The following is a 17,440-nucleotide window of genomic DNA, read 5'->3' on the forward strand; positions in this document are numbered from 1 at the left end:
TCATGTCTTTCCTTCTCTTGTTTTTGGTAGCACCCTGGTGTAGCAGAAAAGGCTAATTTTGCTCTGTTGTTTCAGGTCTCCAACTGAGCCAGAGGTGTGAACATCTCCCTGGAGCTGACACACAATGGACTGTTTTCCTGGGATTTGGTTTTCTCCTTCTTTAGAACATGCATCTCCAAAACATACAATAAGGATATTCATAGCCATAAGAAATACCAACTGAATACATTGTCAGAGTGGCTGGTACAAAGAGTGGCAGCATCTGCTTACTAAATCTTAAGGAAAGGGAAATACTGCTATATTGCTACAATGAAAGCCATATTATGTACTTTATATTTTGATTATTTGGACTTCTTGTTGTTTTACTTGTAGAAAAGTTTAATTTTTTTCTCTTGGTAGCTATTTCTGTGGTTGATATTAAGTAGATATGACATCTGCAGTGTCTGCCTTTGTTAACCCTTTACTGTTGTAACAGGAACATGAATGTTTTTGAGTTGGGGTTGAGATTAAAACAACAACATGTTGTGAATTGTATTTTTAAAAGTGGATTAAGAGCTAGTCCAGGGAGGCATATTTTGTAACTACAGTCTCTATTTCCAATTACACATTTGTCAAATAAGAGATTTACAGTTCACTCCTTATTCTTATCACTTAAATGGCTTCATGCATCTAGAAAAGAGAGCAGAATTTATACCCAGGCTCCTTGCAAAGAAATACCCAAACCCCGAAAGAACAGGGAACATTTACTGAGAGTCTATTTGCAAGTGGTTTTAACATAAAAGAACAAAACAAAGTGTGGCTATTTGTGGAAACCTTATTAATGTGAGTTGTATCGTAGTGAGGAAAATAAGCTCAAAAAATCTTGACTTCAGTCTGAACTAAGAACACTATATATACAATATAGGTATATTCAGTATCTTTTTTCTATGCAGAGGTAGTGTCTTTCCAGTGTTGTTTGGGCTGTGCTGTAGAGGTCCTGAGGCCCACAGCAAATGGACTCCAGAGGGCCGGGCAGGTGGCAGGAGGCTGAGGCTGCTCAGCATGGGGCAGTGTAGATCAGGACCCTCAGGATTTTAGAGAACTCAAACCCAGAATGAATGGCTGGTGTTTTGAGCACCAGAGGTTTTTGAACCTGTTCTGGACAAGCAAAACTGTACAAAATACCAGCTCTATCAGATGTTTAATAGGACAAAACTTTCATAGCTCAGTTGTCAAAATTATACTTCACAAGAAATACCCCTAATTGGAACGTCTTAAATGGTTGGTAGATGAAAATAAGGAGAGAGCATTCATGGATAGTCTGCATTTAAAAAACCATTTCTTGAGAGCCTTTGCTTTCCAGGCACATTCGGATGAGAGTTTCAGTGTTTATCAGTAGTGGCATGACAACCTGCAGTCATGGGATCACTTCAGCTAGGTAGACCTCAGATAAACAATCTGGAGAGCAGCACCACAATTGTTCAGTGAGGTGGCTGGAAGAGCCGGCTGGAGATAAGAGCTTGGTTAGGTAGATTGCATAGAAATGGATGGCTTAAGTAGCAGGAGAGCAGTTTGCTAAAACATGCCAGAAGCAAACTTCATGGAAAGGAGAGCCCGTGTCTAAGTGTATCGCAATGGTGCACCAGGGTGAGCTGAGGGAAGGGGACCGAGCTGGGCGAGCCAGGTTATCTCCACACCTCCAGGGACCCTCTCATCTCCACACACGGGGCAGCAGGAAAGCGTGACTGCGCTGACACGGTGCGGAAGACTCTTAGGGCTTCGCAAAGTTTCCTCCTTCGAATTCAAACAGGGTCATTTTGATGTGAAATCCCCAAACTGTGCCTGCCGTTGGATGGCTGGAGGTCTTGTTTTCCCAGCGCTTCGGCGCGTCGCCTTTGTGGGCACGCCTGGGATCGGTTTGCCGGTTCTGGCGCCGTGTCCCTGGGCTGCCTCATCCCTGGAACGCCTTCCCTCGGGCCGCGAGTCACCTCCCCGCTTTAAATGTCGCACGGTAACACTAGACTGACTTGCATTATAATAAACTGTAAAAATGTCTATGACGATGCACTGCAACATTTCATCTATTTTTTATCTGTAAATTTTATCTATAAATTTTACTGATGAAGCTTCAGAATACCAGGGCGTTTTAGAGATACAACACTACTGACAGATTTAATTGATTTAATTGGGGAAACGGAAAAAAAAAAAAAAAAGGTCTTTCATGTCAAAACACAAGCAAACTTTCAAAAGTGGCAGAGAGGAGAATTAAAGGAAATTACTAGTACCAGCTTATGAAACACCATCAGTACCAGAATCATTCTGTTTAGCTGAAGAACAAATGGTATTCAGGTAATGTAAGCTCTCTTACATGATCATGACTCACAAAATTCCCTCAGAGCAACAATAGTGTGAGGTACTGGCCATTCTGACTAGCCCTAGCTGTGCCAAAGGTGGCTTTTTCACAAGTGTATCAGAGAAAGAATGAGGATAAGAAAAAGAAAGGAGGCTATGCCTTTTCTTTAAGGACCTTAAATAAGATCTCTAAATTAATTCAAATAAGCCACCTTGCAATCAGAAATATCAATGAATACTTTCCCAGGCCAGTGGTTCTGCTTACTCAGTTGACAGTGTCCAGAACCATCTAATTTCATACCAGTCAAACATTATTTACTCAACAGAAGGAGTCAAAAGATCTATCACAGGATTTAAAATACATTGTGATCTGATAAACCATGCATATTACAAGCCAAGTTTAGATCAACTGGTACATCAGTGATATATATTAATACCTTGTGCTATGCCACCAGTTATAGAAAGGAATCCTATTTCTGCCCAGGGTGCCTTTGGAAATTCTTTTCTGAATGTCTCACTTTTTTCTTTTGCTTTAGAAAAGGAAGAATATTGGAAAACTGTGATACTTAGAAAGAAAATGCAAATATGGTAAGTGTTTTTCATTTAATCTGATCAGCAAATGCTTTTTAAAGCACATTGAAACCTTTATGCCATGTTTAATTGATGTGGGGCTGTGGAAAGTCAACATTTGAACTAAATTTTAGATGTAATGCTCTTAATGTTAAATCAGGACAACATGGTAAATCAAGAAAACATCTATTTTATGAAGATATGTTTACTAGTTTGAAAAGCCAAAGGATATGAAAACCAAGACTATATTTTCATTAAATAGTTAAAAAGATAAGCTTTACATTTTATTACATTTTTGTTGAAAATCTAAGTACTTGCCTGTGTAGATCTACTTGTATATTCACATTTGAGGTGTTTACCTTCATATTGGTACAATTAAACATCAGAGTTTGATGTTAAAATGACTAGAGGCAGTCTCCTAAATCTTTACTCACCATTTTTTAAAAATGACAATACACATTTTGAAGGCACATAGTTCAGAAAGTATCAATCACAATGTATATAACCTGTGAGTATGAAAACTATGCCTCCTGTGTGGAATGGATTTGTTGTGCATTTTGCTGCTGAAAAGGATTTAAAGTGTTGCAGGGAATAGGGAAGTGTAAGTGGGGTCTGGAATGGAAGGGGAGCAGAACTGCTGCTCTCATGCAGTTCTGGATAGAGTTCACATGAAATGAAAGGAGTACAAACTTGGGTTTTGTACTGATGGACTCAGCTGTGGGGTTCTGAGCTATGATATCAAATCATCCAGACTCAGCTAGTTTAAATTGGCCATTGACTTCCACAGAGAAATAATTGACCTGTCTCAGGGCTTGACTTAGAGGAAAGGGAAGCAGAGAAAGTGATGTCTTTGAGTGGCTGGAGAAGGTGAAGAGAAAGGGCTCAGCAGGAAGAACTTCCAAAGTTTTCCCAGCAATCAAAATTTTCCCAGTAATCAAGATGATGAAGTTGAAAATCTAAGAGCCAATGGACAAACTGGCTCCCAAGAATGAGCACTCTGAGAACACTCTCTTGCAGGTGTAGTGACTTTCTGTGTGCTCCCACAGGCTCCTTTCAGTTGTGTCACTGGAAGTACCATGGAGGGATAGCAGGGCTCCAAACAGGATTGTTTCCTGGCCTTGGAAAAGTCAGGAAAGAAGATCTTTACATACTAAATGCTTTCTAATCCTGGAATACTCAGTGTCTGTTTCTGAGGCACAAAAGAAAACCTTTGGATCTTTTGCAGAGATGTGAAGATCTCTCTGGTCTAGATTCTAAGATGCAGGATTTCAGGAAGCCAAAGGTTTACATCAGAAAATATTTGATGAGGAATATATTACTAGTTTACTCTTATGTTGAATCAATATATGTCCAAAAGAGTTATAGCACAGTCAAGCACACTGTTTGAATATTTAATTTCTCAAAAATTAGTTTTTAAAAATTTTGAGTTTCTTGAAATATAGCTATAAATATAAATTTATTTGATAATCCTTGAGCTTTTAAATTTCACTTCAAAATATGTATATTTAAATTATATTTCAAAATCCATTTTATTCCACTTGTCAAATGGTATTTCTTCTAACTTGCTGTGGGTTTTCTAAAAAAAATCAGAAATAATTATAATAACAGTATGTGTTTTGTTGTTACTTGGGCAAATAGTTCTGTATCCAGTCAAAATTAGCTGTAAAACTACTGGTGTGGGAAGTTTCAAAAATAAAGATTTTAAAACGGTATGTATTGTTATTAACGATCCTAAACTAAAACTTTGACAAAAGATGACTTGAAAATGTCCAGACACTTTAATCCCAAATACTGGATTCTTGAGGGGTCATTGCTGATACAACACACTGGAAATCACATTGTTTGTAATGGCTATAAATGGAACATTTCTAGGTTCTTGCCTATTATAATTCTGCAGGACTATTATAGTTATGAACAGACTATTTTAATGCTTATGGTTATTATAAACACAGACGACAACACAAACAAGTTTTTTATGGTGATGAACTATTTAGAAACTCAAACTTGAACAAGAGGTCAGGGAAAATTATAAAGACCACATCCTTTGCCTCTCAGAAAAGGGATTTTTAATCCTAATGCTGCTTGCTACAAAGAAACCACTTGTTCATCAGACAAATAAGTATTCCTTTCCTTCATTTTATAAAAAAAATAAAAGGAAAAGAAGTTATAATCAGGGGAATTTAATTTGTAATATTGATACTATCTGTTAAAAAGACAGTTTGCCTGGCTTAATTTTCTACAAGCTAGAAGCATCTAATAGTATTTGTATTGAATTCTTTGTATTTGCAGAGGTTATATCACATTTGGACACAATATTTTTTGACACGTCTACTGGCTAAAATATCATGTGTGATTGTTTTCTGAGGAGATTGGTGTTTCAAGCTGGCTCTCCTGTAATCTGCCTGATTTTGGATGTCTCCACTGGGCTATGGTGAACAGAAGCTCTTGTGTCAGTTGGACGCTCTTGAAATGTTCTGTCTTTTCCTGAGACAGTCTCAGGAACAATCTCACTTAAATTTCCAGGCTCTCAAGGTCTAGGGCTCCTCTCAAATTCATTCTGTGTATTCTAGGCATAATTTTGCTGCTCTAGAACCTTGACCAGGAGCTGAAAATATCTTTGTACTGTTTTCTATGAAAGTAAGTATATATGTGTAAAGTGGGGAGTATCCTGTGCCCCTGAAATGATAATTTCTGACTGGAACCAGTGATCCTATTTATTGGTGTCCTGGTGACTTGCTGACATGAACAGCAAGAAAGCCTTCATCAGGCAGACATAGGTGATGAATCACTGCTGCCTCCTTTCCTATCCAAGAAAAAGGCACAGCTAAATGCAATGGAGGCTTGGCACAAGTGGCTGCTCTACTGTTTCTGCTTCCAAAAGATATACAGTTGCTCTGGCTTCCCCTTTCAAGCTTGATGTCCTAAATGGAAGCAGTTTGTTCTATGCTGGTAGACCAAATAAACAAAGAAACATTACCCCAGAAACATTGAACCAAAGTCTTCTGCAGTGAAATAGGAGCATCCAAATCAATCATACTAAAAAATCAACAACAAAATTGGCAGCACTTTGCACCACTCCAGTGTCAGTAAACAGAAACAAAAGATTACTAATTTGTGGCAATTTTTCTCTCCTAAATAAAGTAAATAATGACTTAGGAGTCCTCTGGGAACATGAGGAGTTACTGGGTTTCTCTACATAGGAATTGTGTTTAGGGAGGAGCAGTGATTCCATTTTTCACACAGTTAAGAGGATTTGATTGCTCAGCTCATACAGCTCACCTCCTACCTCCAAATATATATATTTTTTTAATTCTAATGCCAAGGTTGAGACTTACATTATAGGAACTTAAGAGTTACAATCCTTCAAGGACTCCAAGCTCTGAATGTTCACATACAATTTCTGTGGAACTCCTTAACAACATCTGCAAGAGAAATTTAGTTTTCCATCTGTCTAAGACTCTTTGACCACTGTGAATATTTAATCCCCTTTATGAACAGAGAGGTCCAGTACTGTAATTGATAGAAATGTCATAGATTCACTTTGACACATTTCAGTCCATGCTTCACCAAATATCTGTTGGTTGCTAAGAGCACAAAAGAGATCTTATAGAATCATGACTCTCTGGGTTTCAGTAACACATGTGAAATCATAAATATTATCCTGAATTAAATTCCAAAAGCTACAGAGAATTGTCCAATCATCTTTACTGAACAAAAATACCTGTGTTGTAAAATAGTCCCATATTTCTGAGTGATAACTAATAAGAGAAACAGCTGCATGTAATTTGAATGTACCAGGCACAGTTTACGCCCCAGTGTTTTCTTCCCAGTTATTCTTCCCAGAGTGCTAGCACAGGAATACAGAAAACAGCATGTGCTGACAATTGTTTAGGCACGGGGCCACAGTCTGTCCCACCCAGCTGCTGGGGACATCCTCTGCTTCCTAGAGACATGTGCTGTGCCTCCTTCCCCCAGCACATCCCTCTCATGGCATGCCTCTTGTGCCCTCTGATATTCAAATGTTTCCTTGCTGTTTCTTTTCTCTCCCCATGTGCAAGCGTTATTCTGGGCTGGGACCTTTTCATCCACTGTTTCTGTTCTCAAACACACACATCCACACCCCTGTCTTCCTAGAAGCTGGATTTTTTTTTTTTTTTGGTCTCAAATCTTACTCCTTATAAAGCAAAGGACTTTAATATGCAGTAAGTAGGGCAGGGATAGAACAGAGTATCAGGACAAAATAGTCTGGCTCAATAGAAAGGGATTTTATCATGTTGTTTCTGATTTTCACATCAACCTCTTTTATTCTTCCACTCCCAGTTATATTCCAGTAACAACAAACTTTGTTTTGTAGATCTAATGCCAACTCTCACCACACCCCTAAAAGAGACCATCCATGTAATTGTCCCAGTTAGTTTTCCCTTCTGCTGAATCCCAATCCCCCTGAGAGAACAGGTCCCTCTTCCCCACCTCTGTTTACATGAGCACCTTTTTTTCTTCATAAGAAATTACCTTTAACAGTCCCACATGGAAATTTGCAAAGAAGCCAAATGTGCTCACCATGAAGTGTTGTGACCAGGCTGTGTGTGAGCCTCAGTTCTGGTCCTCTCCTGTGCCTCTTTGTTCTCCTCGGTGCAGGCTGCTACCTTTCTGCCTGCTCTTTAGCAAATAGTAAGAAGGCTAATTTTAGGGTGCTTCATCATGCTGCCGTGCAAAGACACAGTGTCATGTCAGAACCAGCAGCATGTGGCACCACTTGCAGCTATTTTATAAGCTGAGGTTCAGCGTGTTACCAAACTGGTCTCTGCAGGGCGCAACCTGCTCAGTTATTGATATTGTAGACCTGAAGGATTGCATCTTAAAAATCAAAGGTCAGTTTTGGCCTGACCAAAAGCCCAGTTTAATGACATGGGAACTGGTGCCTCAGCATCCATCTCTTAAACCAAAAAACCCAAAAGATTACATGGGAATTTTCGTGCTCGGTTAGCACCTGGCCTGCTGATCTATTTATAACAGAAAAATACATGTAATAGTGTGAAGCATCACTTCAATTGGAAGAAAATATGCCACATGTAGGAATGGGCTGCACTCCCAACCCTCTGTGTAGGATGCTCAGAAATGTTCAGCATCTTCAGCCCCAACCTGCAGGTGCCTCAGCACTTGTGTGGCATCTGGCATACTGCTAGGGCACAGGGGAGTCACTCAGTGCCAGCTTGTGTGGGCCAGGGGACACTGGATCCATACAAGGGTTTGTGAATGCAAGAGCTGCATCTCCTGCACAAAGGTCAGCTCGTTTCCTTCATTATAGATTTCATGTCCAGGGCTCATCCTCACCCTTCACTGCTTTTTCATTTTCTTTGCATGCATCACCCTATAAATAGCTTTCCTTTGGCTATTTCAGCTATAGTTTGTGGCCCGAGAGGATGAGGGGAATGGGGTTGCAGGGTTTTGGTTTTGCTTTTCTTAATTTGAAGGTGTCTCCTCAGTTTTCCCTTAACCAGCTCCCTGTATCAGATGCCTTGAGTTAACCACAGAACTTGCAATGTTGTCAGTTTAGTATTTTTATAGTGATTTATGCTCACAAACAGGTAAAAAACTGTTCAGTGTGTTTCAGCATGTTGCCATCAATTAATAAATGATTGGTCGTACTGGTAAGCACATTTTCATTTGAGCTAACCAGAACTGTTTGTTAGCAGGGTGAGCAGACAGAGAACTACAACACGCTGAGCTATAAAGTGGCAGAGCATATAAAACACATACTCTGTGTGTGTGAGTTCTCTACATGGATACTCTGAAGACTCCAAGGATGAAATGTAAAACTGAAATGGCATAAAAGGGTCTAACTATCCCTTGTTTGTAAGCCTATTTGCATTCTAAAGCCTTTTCTTTGTCTTAATCAAGAATATTCTACACACAGGCTTCACACAAAGGTGGGTAATTTCGCACAGCAAAATGCTGACATCTCGAGTTTCATGTTATCAGCTGTTCTGGACACCCATTTCTGTTTTCTGTAGTCTGTGACACATCGAAGTATAAAGCAAAGGGGTTTGAAATGCAGAATTGAAGTTTATAAAGTATGTCCTGGCTGTTGCCAGGAAAAAATAGAGGCAGAGAGCAGAGTGCATCTCTGTTATTAATACAGAGAGTTTTATGCCATAATGCTGTAGCCAAAACATGCATATTATGTTTTATGCCAAAAACATGTATATTAACTGAAAGATGTTTTTTAGTAATTAAACATGAAGGACATATTAGTTAACCCTAGATATGATTCTTTTCCCATTTTTGTATTACCTCAGTGGGGGATTAACTGGGGTACAATTTAAAGACCATAATTGTGCTGACAGCTATCACCAGGCAGTAGCCAAGCATTGCTGTTTTAATAATGGCAGGGGAACTGAAAATAGTTTCCTGTTTGTTGTGACCATCAATAAGAAGACTGTGCAATGGTAACAGGAAAGTCTTAGGGCTAAGGTACTTACAAGGAAGTAAATACTTTCCTGAAGTTAAGCAGCTTTACATTTCTTGTTTTCACTGGACTTTGAGGTTTTTTTGCAGGTATTAGAACGGACAATGGGAATTTTGAGGTGCAAGCACCCCACAGTTCCCCTGAGCCCTGCAACTGCAGAAGCCCATTGTGGCAGGTCTAGTGCTGGTGGGTGCAGGATGGGCTGTACTGAGTGGCAGGGAGCCCAGGCACCACAGCACACATTCTCTTCTCCTCACTGCCTGTGTGCCCCAAAAAGGGGATGTCATAAGGTACTAAGGCATGGTAGGTAGGATATGGCTCCTCTGGCACAGAAAGAAAAAGCAAATTTGCTAAGATGAATGATAAGTGGAATAAAAATATGGATTGTACTTTATTTTAAGACACACTTGAATTATTCAGTTTACAGTAACCTAATGTTAGGATTAATATAATTCTTTAAAATGAAATAGCTATGTCTATTGCAGAAGGAAATTGAGATTTGTACAACACTGTATGTTGTTTCATGCTTTATATATTTTTTATTTAATGTGTTAAGCCAGTTACACCAAGTGACTTTTCCCTGTATAAAATTGTAGTGGGCATATAATGTTCTCTTCAAGTACATGGGCATATCCCCACATGCTGGTCAGAGGACACATTGCACAATGAATGCCAATATTTAAAATCCATTTCACAGTGTAGTTATTCATAGTTTCTACTCCGTTTGGCTCACAAATAAAGGAAAAAGAAAGTTTAGAAGATAACAAATGAAATGTTTTCCTCCATTTGCTCTGTGTCACACCTGCTGCTAATCTTTGTCTTAGATGCAGAATGGCAAAAGGCAAATCACTCACATTTCTCCTTTAAATAGCAAAATTGGGCATTTGTTGCCCTGAAAAGTGCTGCATCATTTAACTTGTGTCAGCCATGAAGCAATCTAATTTTCTCTAGGTATGAATTTCATATTTCTGGTTTGGATCTTTACTGATAAATCTACAAGTACAAATCCTGAGAAATCCTGTAGGATCTTACCTATTTACATATACAAAAGAGTGTTTAACGGCTGGACCAAGATATCCCGTTTATTGGGATTTTGTTAAACAAAAGGGCAAAAGAACAGCAAACACAGAACTTTCCTCACACACAGTTTGCAAAATCACTTGCTGTGACGTATGCCTGGTCCTGGCCTTTTTTCACTTCCCGACCTACATAAAGGTGGATCCTTCTCTAAAGAGGGTGCTAAATAAGGAAATCTCATTTCGATTACCAACCCGGTCCAATTACATCAATTGCAATGGATTTTCCTCCCAGTACCATGCATAATACCACGGGGGTAAAAAAAAAAAAGTTAAAAAATGTGTCTAGCATGTAAACTTCTCCTTTAGTGGCTCCATTAGAGATACGTGTTCAGTGAAAAAAAAAAAAAAACAATAAAAAACATTTTACTATGCCCTTCTTGTGTATGGACACTGAGAGAAGCTTGTAAGCAGACTGTAAAATCCCAAAAGCTGCCTTTCTTTCTGCGGGAGGGGCAGAGCACAGCCCCAAAGCCACGCCGCTCCGCGGCCGGGCGGCGCGCACCGCGCTGCAGCACCGAGCACCGCGGGGAGCCGCTGCGCGCTCCCACCGGTTAATGACGCGTAACTGAGTGGGGAGAACAGCTTGCTCCTGCATCCCCCCGGCGGATCCAGTTCCTTCCCACTCACTGATCTCACTCCTTTCGTGCCCTCAGAGATCAAGCAGAGGCTTCCGCAGATCTCTGCAGACCACGGATAAAGAACAGCAACACGCGCCCAAGTGTCTGAAGAACTCGGCAAGGCAGCCGACACACGCCACAGGAAGACCCAGAACCACTCAAGTTGTTTAATTCTCAGTTTAAAGCCCCGATGTAACACAACGACGGCTCTGTATTTTCGTGCTCAGATGCGTTCCCGTGCCAAGAACGCGGACAGCTTCAGTCACCACCGGAGGGACCAGCCGCGCCCAGCCCGGCGCTCCCGAGCACCCGGCAGAACCAGAGCTCGCCCCGCGCTCGCCGGGCCGCTGCCAAGCCTCACTTCTGCTGTCAGCTCCTCGCTCCGCCTCCCCCAGCGGCGGGAACCGAGCCACGAGAGGGGCCCGCCGAGCCCGGTGGCGGCCCCGCCCCCGAGCGCGGGGCCGGGCCGGCGGGCGGCGCGGCCGGCGCTGCGGTCCCGCCCGCTCCGCCGGCGCCTGCGCGGCAACGGCGGCCGGGGCCTGTCACCGCGCCCGGGGCCGCTCACGCTGCTCGCGCCCCGGCCGTGGCCGGCGAGCGCCTGCGGTGGGCGGGCTGCGCAGGGGAGCGCGGCGCTTCGCTTCGCTACCGCCGGTGAGTCCCGCCGGGCCTTGGCGGAGCCGGGCGCTGCCGCCCTCGGGCCGCGGCGGGGCGGACGGGAAAGTGGCCGGGGCCGCGCTCGGGCCGCGGAGCGCCGCGGCGGGAGGCGGCCGCGGGAGCGGGCCGGGCCGGGCCGGGCGGCGGCGCCGCGGGCAGGTGCGGCCCGGGACGGCTGGGACCGGGCCGGGCGGCGCCGCTGAGCGGCCCGGGGCACGGAGGGGTCCGGCCGCCGCCGCTCTCCGCACCTCAGCGCGGCGGGCCCGGGGGCCGAACCCCGCCGAGAGAGCGCCGGCGAGCGCCGCGGCGGGCGGGGTCCCTCACGGGGCGCGGCCCGGGCGCGCCGGCGCTCCCCGGGCGGCCGCAGCCCGCGCGGAGCGGCCGGCGCTCCCCGCGGCGCTCCCCGGGCCGCGCCGCCCGGCCGCGCCCGGCGGCCGACGGCGAGAGCTGGCTCCCCTGACCCGCACAGGGGTGAAAGAGTGCCGCGGTTGGAGATCAAAGTACAGAACTTTGGCTACTGACTCTTAAATGGTACAAAACAAAACAATCCCACCTTCTGTGGAAATACATCCGTAGTTCAACAGAATGAACTTTTTGTTTTCCCTACTGGAGATGGAGATAAGCCTTGACCATAGGAATCTTAGAGAGCTATAATCATACATCTTTTCTGATTTCTTGTGTTGCAGGTTGAAGCAAGTCACTGCTACAGATGTGTGACGTGTGCTGTTGCGTAGCTATGTCTTAACTGAAGACGTCATCGTTTCGATGTCCCCTTCCGAATGTGGTAGGATATAGCTAGGGAAATATTAGATCATGCCTCACCTCGTGAGATAGGTAAACAAAATGCAGTATGTTTTAAGCTGTTTGGCTGTTTCGGTTCGGTGTTGCTTTTGGAGTTTTTTTATGCAATCACAAAAATAAGTGTCTTGTTTATTGCATTTTGAAAAATAGTTTATCCAGTTGTGCTGGCAAGAATTCTGCCCTTTGGTGTACATAATGCTTAGATGTTAAGTGTTGGCTTCTTCTGTGAGCAGTTTGGGATTTAGGCAGTTTTATACATGCTATGACCCTGCAGAATGTCTTCTAAATAATGGTCGCAGATGAAAATTTATAGTAATTTCACATTAGATTACAATGACTTTTAAATTGCTCTGAAAATACAGAGACGCTTACTATCATGGAAATGTGGTATAAGTAGAAATGAAAACATTGTCACCGACTTTTGTATGCGCTACTGCAAATGAAAGAGAAGGGCAGCTTTGAATCCTTTTCCGAAAAGGTACAGAGTTTGTCAACACAAATACTGATAATTGGAACTTAGGGATTAGGGGTGTGGACTTGCTTGGGGAAGTTGATGTATATGGCCTCCTGCTACTTCAGAGTTAACTGAAGCTGTAGCTGGTGTTGATTGCAGTGCAAGGCTGGGGACTTGAGTTTCAGCTGTTTATTTTCTTTTAAATTGTGAGTTCAGTTGGTTCCCGGTTGTTTAAATGTAGTGACTGACACAGCATATTGTACTTTGTATTGCATAACTGGATTGATCAGAGCTGACCACTTTGTTCCAAGCTATGAGTCAAGTGTTGTTTTTGGTGATGATCTTGAGGCCATGCACAGTGCTTGCTGGAGTCATGGAACTCCTCAAGTAAAGAACATAGCCTGTACTGTCCCTTTGGAAGATATTTGAAGTCGTTTCCGCTGGCTGGAATTGGCTGCAACTGCAAGTTTGTATAAATTTGGATTGGGGATTAAAGAAGTTTTATGAATAATGATATTTTAAGCTTTTGAAACAAAGTTATGCAAAACCAGTGACCTGCACATCTTAAAAGTTATATCTGAAATGGGAAAGAAAGCATTTTACTGCAGAATTAATGCAAATCTTGTCCAAGAAAGCAAATCACGCTCTTAAAAATTGTTCAGGGTTTTAGTGCATAGAGGAAAATGAGCTCATGGATTACATGCTGTACTAGAAAGTAATGTAAATGTTGGGGACAATACTGAAAAAATGCACATTTTCCTTTTTTTCTTAACAGCTACGCAGAAGGAATATTCTAGAAAAGTGAAGTTGGAAGATCTCTGATAAAAAGAAGTGTAAACATGTTGTGCTGGGGCAATGCATCTTTTGGACAGCTTGGACTGGGTGGAATTGATGAAGAGATTGTTTTAGAACCCAGAAAAAGTGACTTTTTCCTAAATAAAAGGGTCAGAGATGTAGGATGTGGACTGAGACATACTGTTTTTGTCCTGGATGATGGGACAGTTTATACATGTGGATGCAATGATCTGGGACAACTAGGGCATGAAAAGGCCAGGAAAAGACCCGGTAAGTTTAGAAATGATGAGTTGTGGGGATTCTGTGTGGTGGTGGGTGTGGCTTTCATTTTGTTGTGCTTTTTCCAAGCCAAGATTGCTAGTGTCTGTGCATGGGCAAATCCATGCACAGCAGTTCTTCCAAGAATGCACATCTTTTTAACTGGAAAATCATTGCTTGGCTGGGATGGGTTCTTGTTTCAGTTGGAAACAAACAGCTATGAAACATGGCAGTCCCCCCATATTTTTGCATGGTGTGCAGCTGGACACTGCCAGTAGTTTTTATTTCAAGCATGGTTGTGGGAGACTCAGTGACTGTTTTTACTCTTGAGGGGGGCTGACCTGCTGCAATAGGTGTTGTTGGTATTGTACTTCATGTATGGGTTTGGCTGTCGGAGTATGGTGGAAATGAGTATTTGGCATATCACAGCAGAGAAACGCGCAGTTTTTAGTTGTCTAATACATGATGTACAGCAGGTCTGATTAAATCAATGTTCTCTTTTTGTAAGAACTAAAAATAAAGCTTTTGATAAAAGACTTATCAGCATATGCAGTGGTACAGGGAGAGGACGTGGAAAAGCCTAAAGGATGCTGTGTAACACTTCTTTGGGCTTTTTTTCTTCCCACCTATGTTCTGTGTGTGTCTCTGCTCCCTCCTAGTGCAGTTCTGGAGCAGAAGTGGGTAAACATCTTGCAGGGACTGCAGAGGAGTGTGCACATGGGCTCCCATCAGAGCTTGCATGTGAGTCATAGCTGGTGCTGAGAGCCAGGAACAGTGCTGCTCACTCTGCTCAGAGCACAGCGTAGCAAACTGGAAAGGCTTACTGAGGCTTGGTTCTAATCACTCCTAGAGCAATTTCACAACTTGCTTGGCTCAATATTTGCTACAAATTTTTCAAATGGAAATGAGGTGTCATGGGGTATTTTAGTAGATCTCTTTTACACAGAGTTTCAGTTTTGGTTCCAATTACAGATTTTCTTGATTTTTTTCTTTTTAAACTAATGAAGACTTCTCTTGGGAAACAGTATGTGGATATTAAAACTGATAAACTTTATTCCTGTGCAAACATCTGCTTCATGAACATGAAGAGAAACTCAGCATGTCAAACTTATTCTGACTACTTGTCGCCCAGTTAGAAAATTTTGCTGAATTGTCTTCTAGTCTAAAGGTTACAATGAAAATACCTCACTTTTAATTTGTGTGACTTTCATATGTAATGGACCTGCTCTATTTTTTTTTAACATGCTCAGACACATGAGGACTGTAATGTCCTCCCTAATCTTCCTTTCACCCAGAGGTTACTGATTACACTGCTGAGTGTTGTATGAAGTCAGAGCATTGGGATGACTTCAGTCGCACAGCCCAAAGAAGCTTGGTATCTTTATAGATGGGTGGATGCTCTTTTTAAATGTGTTTCTGCTAACTGAAGATAATTTTGTTGCTGACTGTACCTTTCTTCTTTCCTCCTTCTAGAGCTCTACTTGCCGTAGGGACTGCATGGCTGTTCCTTAATCCATTGTAGGCAGTCAGGCTGGCTGGTTCAGCAGCTGGGGCAGATTGCCTGAGCTAATCTGTGTGCTGTTGCCGAGCTGGAGAGTGCTTCCATGAACCTCTCCCACTGGCAGAGCTGTGGGAGGTCCTGATGGGTGAATTGGGGTGGTAACCTCTTTACTCAGACCAGCTGGATGTCATAAAAAGAACTTGTATCTGCTGCCTGTGTTAGTTTATTTTGGAAGCTGAGTGCCTGTCATGCTGCAGATAATGTGAGCTACTGTTGTGAAGCTGACTGGGGCCGGGCTAGGCTGTGTTTAGAGTGCCTGTAACGTTGACAATACACAGGCTTTTTCAGGGGTGAGCCATTCTTAGGCTGGAATAGAATTTGTGTTTGAAAACTGGGGGTAAAATGTCCAAGCAGTCCCTTATTTAAGGGAATTATGAAAAATTCTGGCCTTAATGACAGGCCCTGATGCTATTTCTCTGCTTTGCTTATTGCTGAAATTGATATGTTATTCTTATCACAAATTATAAGCCCAAAACCAAGTTTTGAGTGTTTCCAAATGGTGCAGGCTACTGGGAAAAAATCAGAGATCTTTTAGTGTGTGCTTTTCAGAGGCATGCACTGTATGTCTAGAAAAATTACTCTTTAGGGTCTGTTTCTACAGTATTTTGCATTATAAAGAAGTCATTGTATAGATCACTGCAAAATCAGTAGCTTTAGTCTGTAATTTGCCCTGCCTTGTTTTGCAGGCTCTTTTTTAAATAATGAATAGATGAATTTAATTTGCTGTGGTGGAATGTTTTCCTCTTACATAATGTCTACACGTGTAGTCATTGGACAGTAATCTATTTGACCTTACTGTTGAGTTTCTGCACTCATTTTCAGATGGCACATTTAGACGGGGCTGTTAGATTCAAGCTGCAGGTTTCATGCACTTCTGTGTATTGCTCCAGAAACAGTCATTATTTGGTTACTTCAGGGTGCCAAATTTAACTCACTTCTTCTAGATTTGCATGTTTATAATTTTAAATAAAGGGTGCTTGAGCAGAACTTATGGGCTCAGTTAATGTCTTAGTACTGTGTAAACTGTTTGGAACAAGTCTGGCTTGTTAGTAGCTTTTTTCTTTTAACCAACTAATTTTATTTATTCCTTTTTTCAGAGCATGTTGGTGCACTGGATGCCCAAAATATTGTAGCTGTGTCATGTGGAGAAGCCCACACTCTTGCATTAAATGACAAAGGTCAGGTATATGCTTGGGGTCTGGCTACTGATGGACAGCTTGGCTTGCCAGGAACAGAGGAATGCGTCAGAGTGCCCAGGTTAAAAATAGTGCATAATAAGTTGCCTTTTTTTTTTTTTTAATAATGTATTTAAATCACATTGATTAAGCTATTCTGTTGTTACAGGTATATATAAATATAAATAATAACAATTTCCATATAAATATAGAAAATGTATATTTGCTATGATACTTGAATGCTGTGTGTAGACAGTTTCCTTTCTCAGAAAGTCTTGTGAGAAATGTGTTACAGGCGTGTTTGGTTTGGTTTGTTACTTTTTGGGATGCTTTTGTTTGTTGGTTTTTTTAATAGTCCTCCACTAACAATGAGAGTTACACTGGAAAAGTAGGATGGGTATTTCACAAGTATGAATGCCATTTAAGAGAAGTTAAAGAGAAGTAGTGTTAAACTTCCCATTAGAAGAAGGTACATTTGCTGCCCTATCTTTGTACTTCAGTTTTCACCCCAAAGCTTTTTTAGCTGTGATTGAATAATACACCTTTTAGTTAAAAAAAAAAAAAAAAAATCACGTTGGCCAGGGTCACAGGCTTGTTTTCAGAATGCCATAAGCATTCCAGCTACCTGAAGTCCACACACAAAAGTAACAATTCCTTGGAACCTTAGTAATTCGTG

The 17,440-nt window shown here is 42.0% G+C and overlaps 3 protein-coding genes across 7 annotated transcripts in view; 2 read left to right on the plus strand and 1 right to left on the minus strand.

Annotated features, from left to right (window-relative positions):
• Positions 1-7,583, minus strand: part of MYPN (myopalladin) — a 70,760-nt gene extending 63,177 nt beyond the window's left edge. Inside the window, exon 1 of one of the 2 annotated variants that reach the window (XM_085583843.1) lies at positions 7,462-7,583. The gene's annotated coding sequence lies outside the window, so the exon portion shown is untranslated. The remainder of the gene's footprint in view (positions 1-7,461) is intronic. The other variant, XM_021529040.2, reaches the window with a different exon arrangement.
• Positions 1-9,596, plus strand: part of PBLD (phenazine biosynthesis like protein domain containing) — a 108,387-nt gene extending 98,791 nt beyond the window's left edge. The window contains exon 9 of the mRNA XM_085583867.1: positions 76-9,596. Coding sequence (XP_085439993.1) covers positions 76-164 — 89 coding nt within the window. The 3' untranslated portion in view covers positions 165-9,596. The remainder of the gene's footprint in view (positions 1-75) is intronic.
• A 1,989-nt stretch (positions 9,597-11,585) lies between these two features.
• Positions 11,586-17,440, plus strand: part of HERC4 (HECT and RLD domain containing E3 ubiquitin protein ligase 4) — a 29,562-nt gene continuing 23,707 nt past the window's right edge. For 2 of the 4 annotated variants that reach the window (XM_021529038.4, XM_085583114.1), the window contains exons 1-4: positions 11,586-11,717; positions 12,407-12,554; positions 13,751-14,040; positions 16,687-16,846. In XM_021529038.4, the coding sequence (XP_021384713.1) occupies positions 13,815-14,040; positions 16,687-16,846 (386 nt within the window). In that variant the 5' untranslated portion in view covers positions 11,586-11,717; positions 12,407-12,554; positions 13,751-13,814. The remainder of the gene's footprint in view (positions 11,718-12,406; positions 12,555-13,750; positions 14,041-16,686; positions 16,847-17,440) is intronic. The other 2 variants (XM_021529037.4, XM_021529039.4) reach the window with 1 other exon arrangement.

This window comes from Lonchura striata, chromosome 6, assembly GCF_050655825.1.
Source record: "Lonchura striata isolate lonStrDom1 chromosome 6, ASM5065582v1, whole genome shotgun sequence".
Taxonomy (NCBI): Eukaryota; Metazoa; Chordata; class Aves; order Passeriformes; family Estrildidae; genus Lonchura; species Lonchura striata.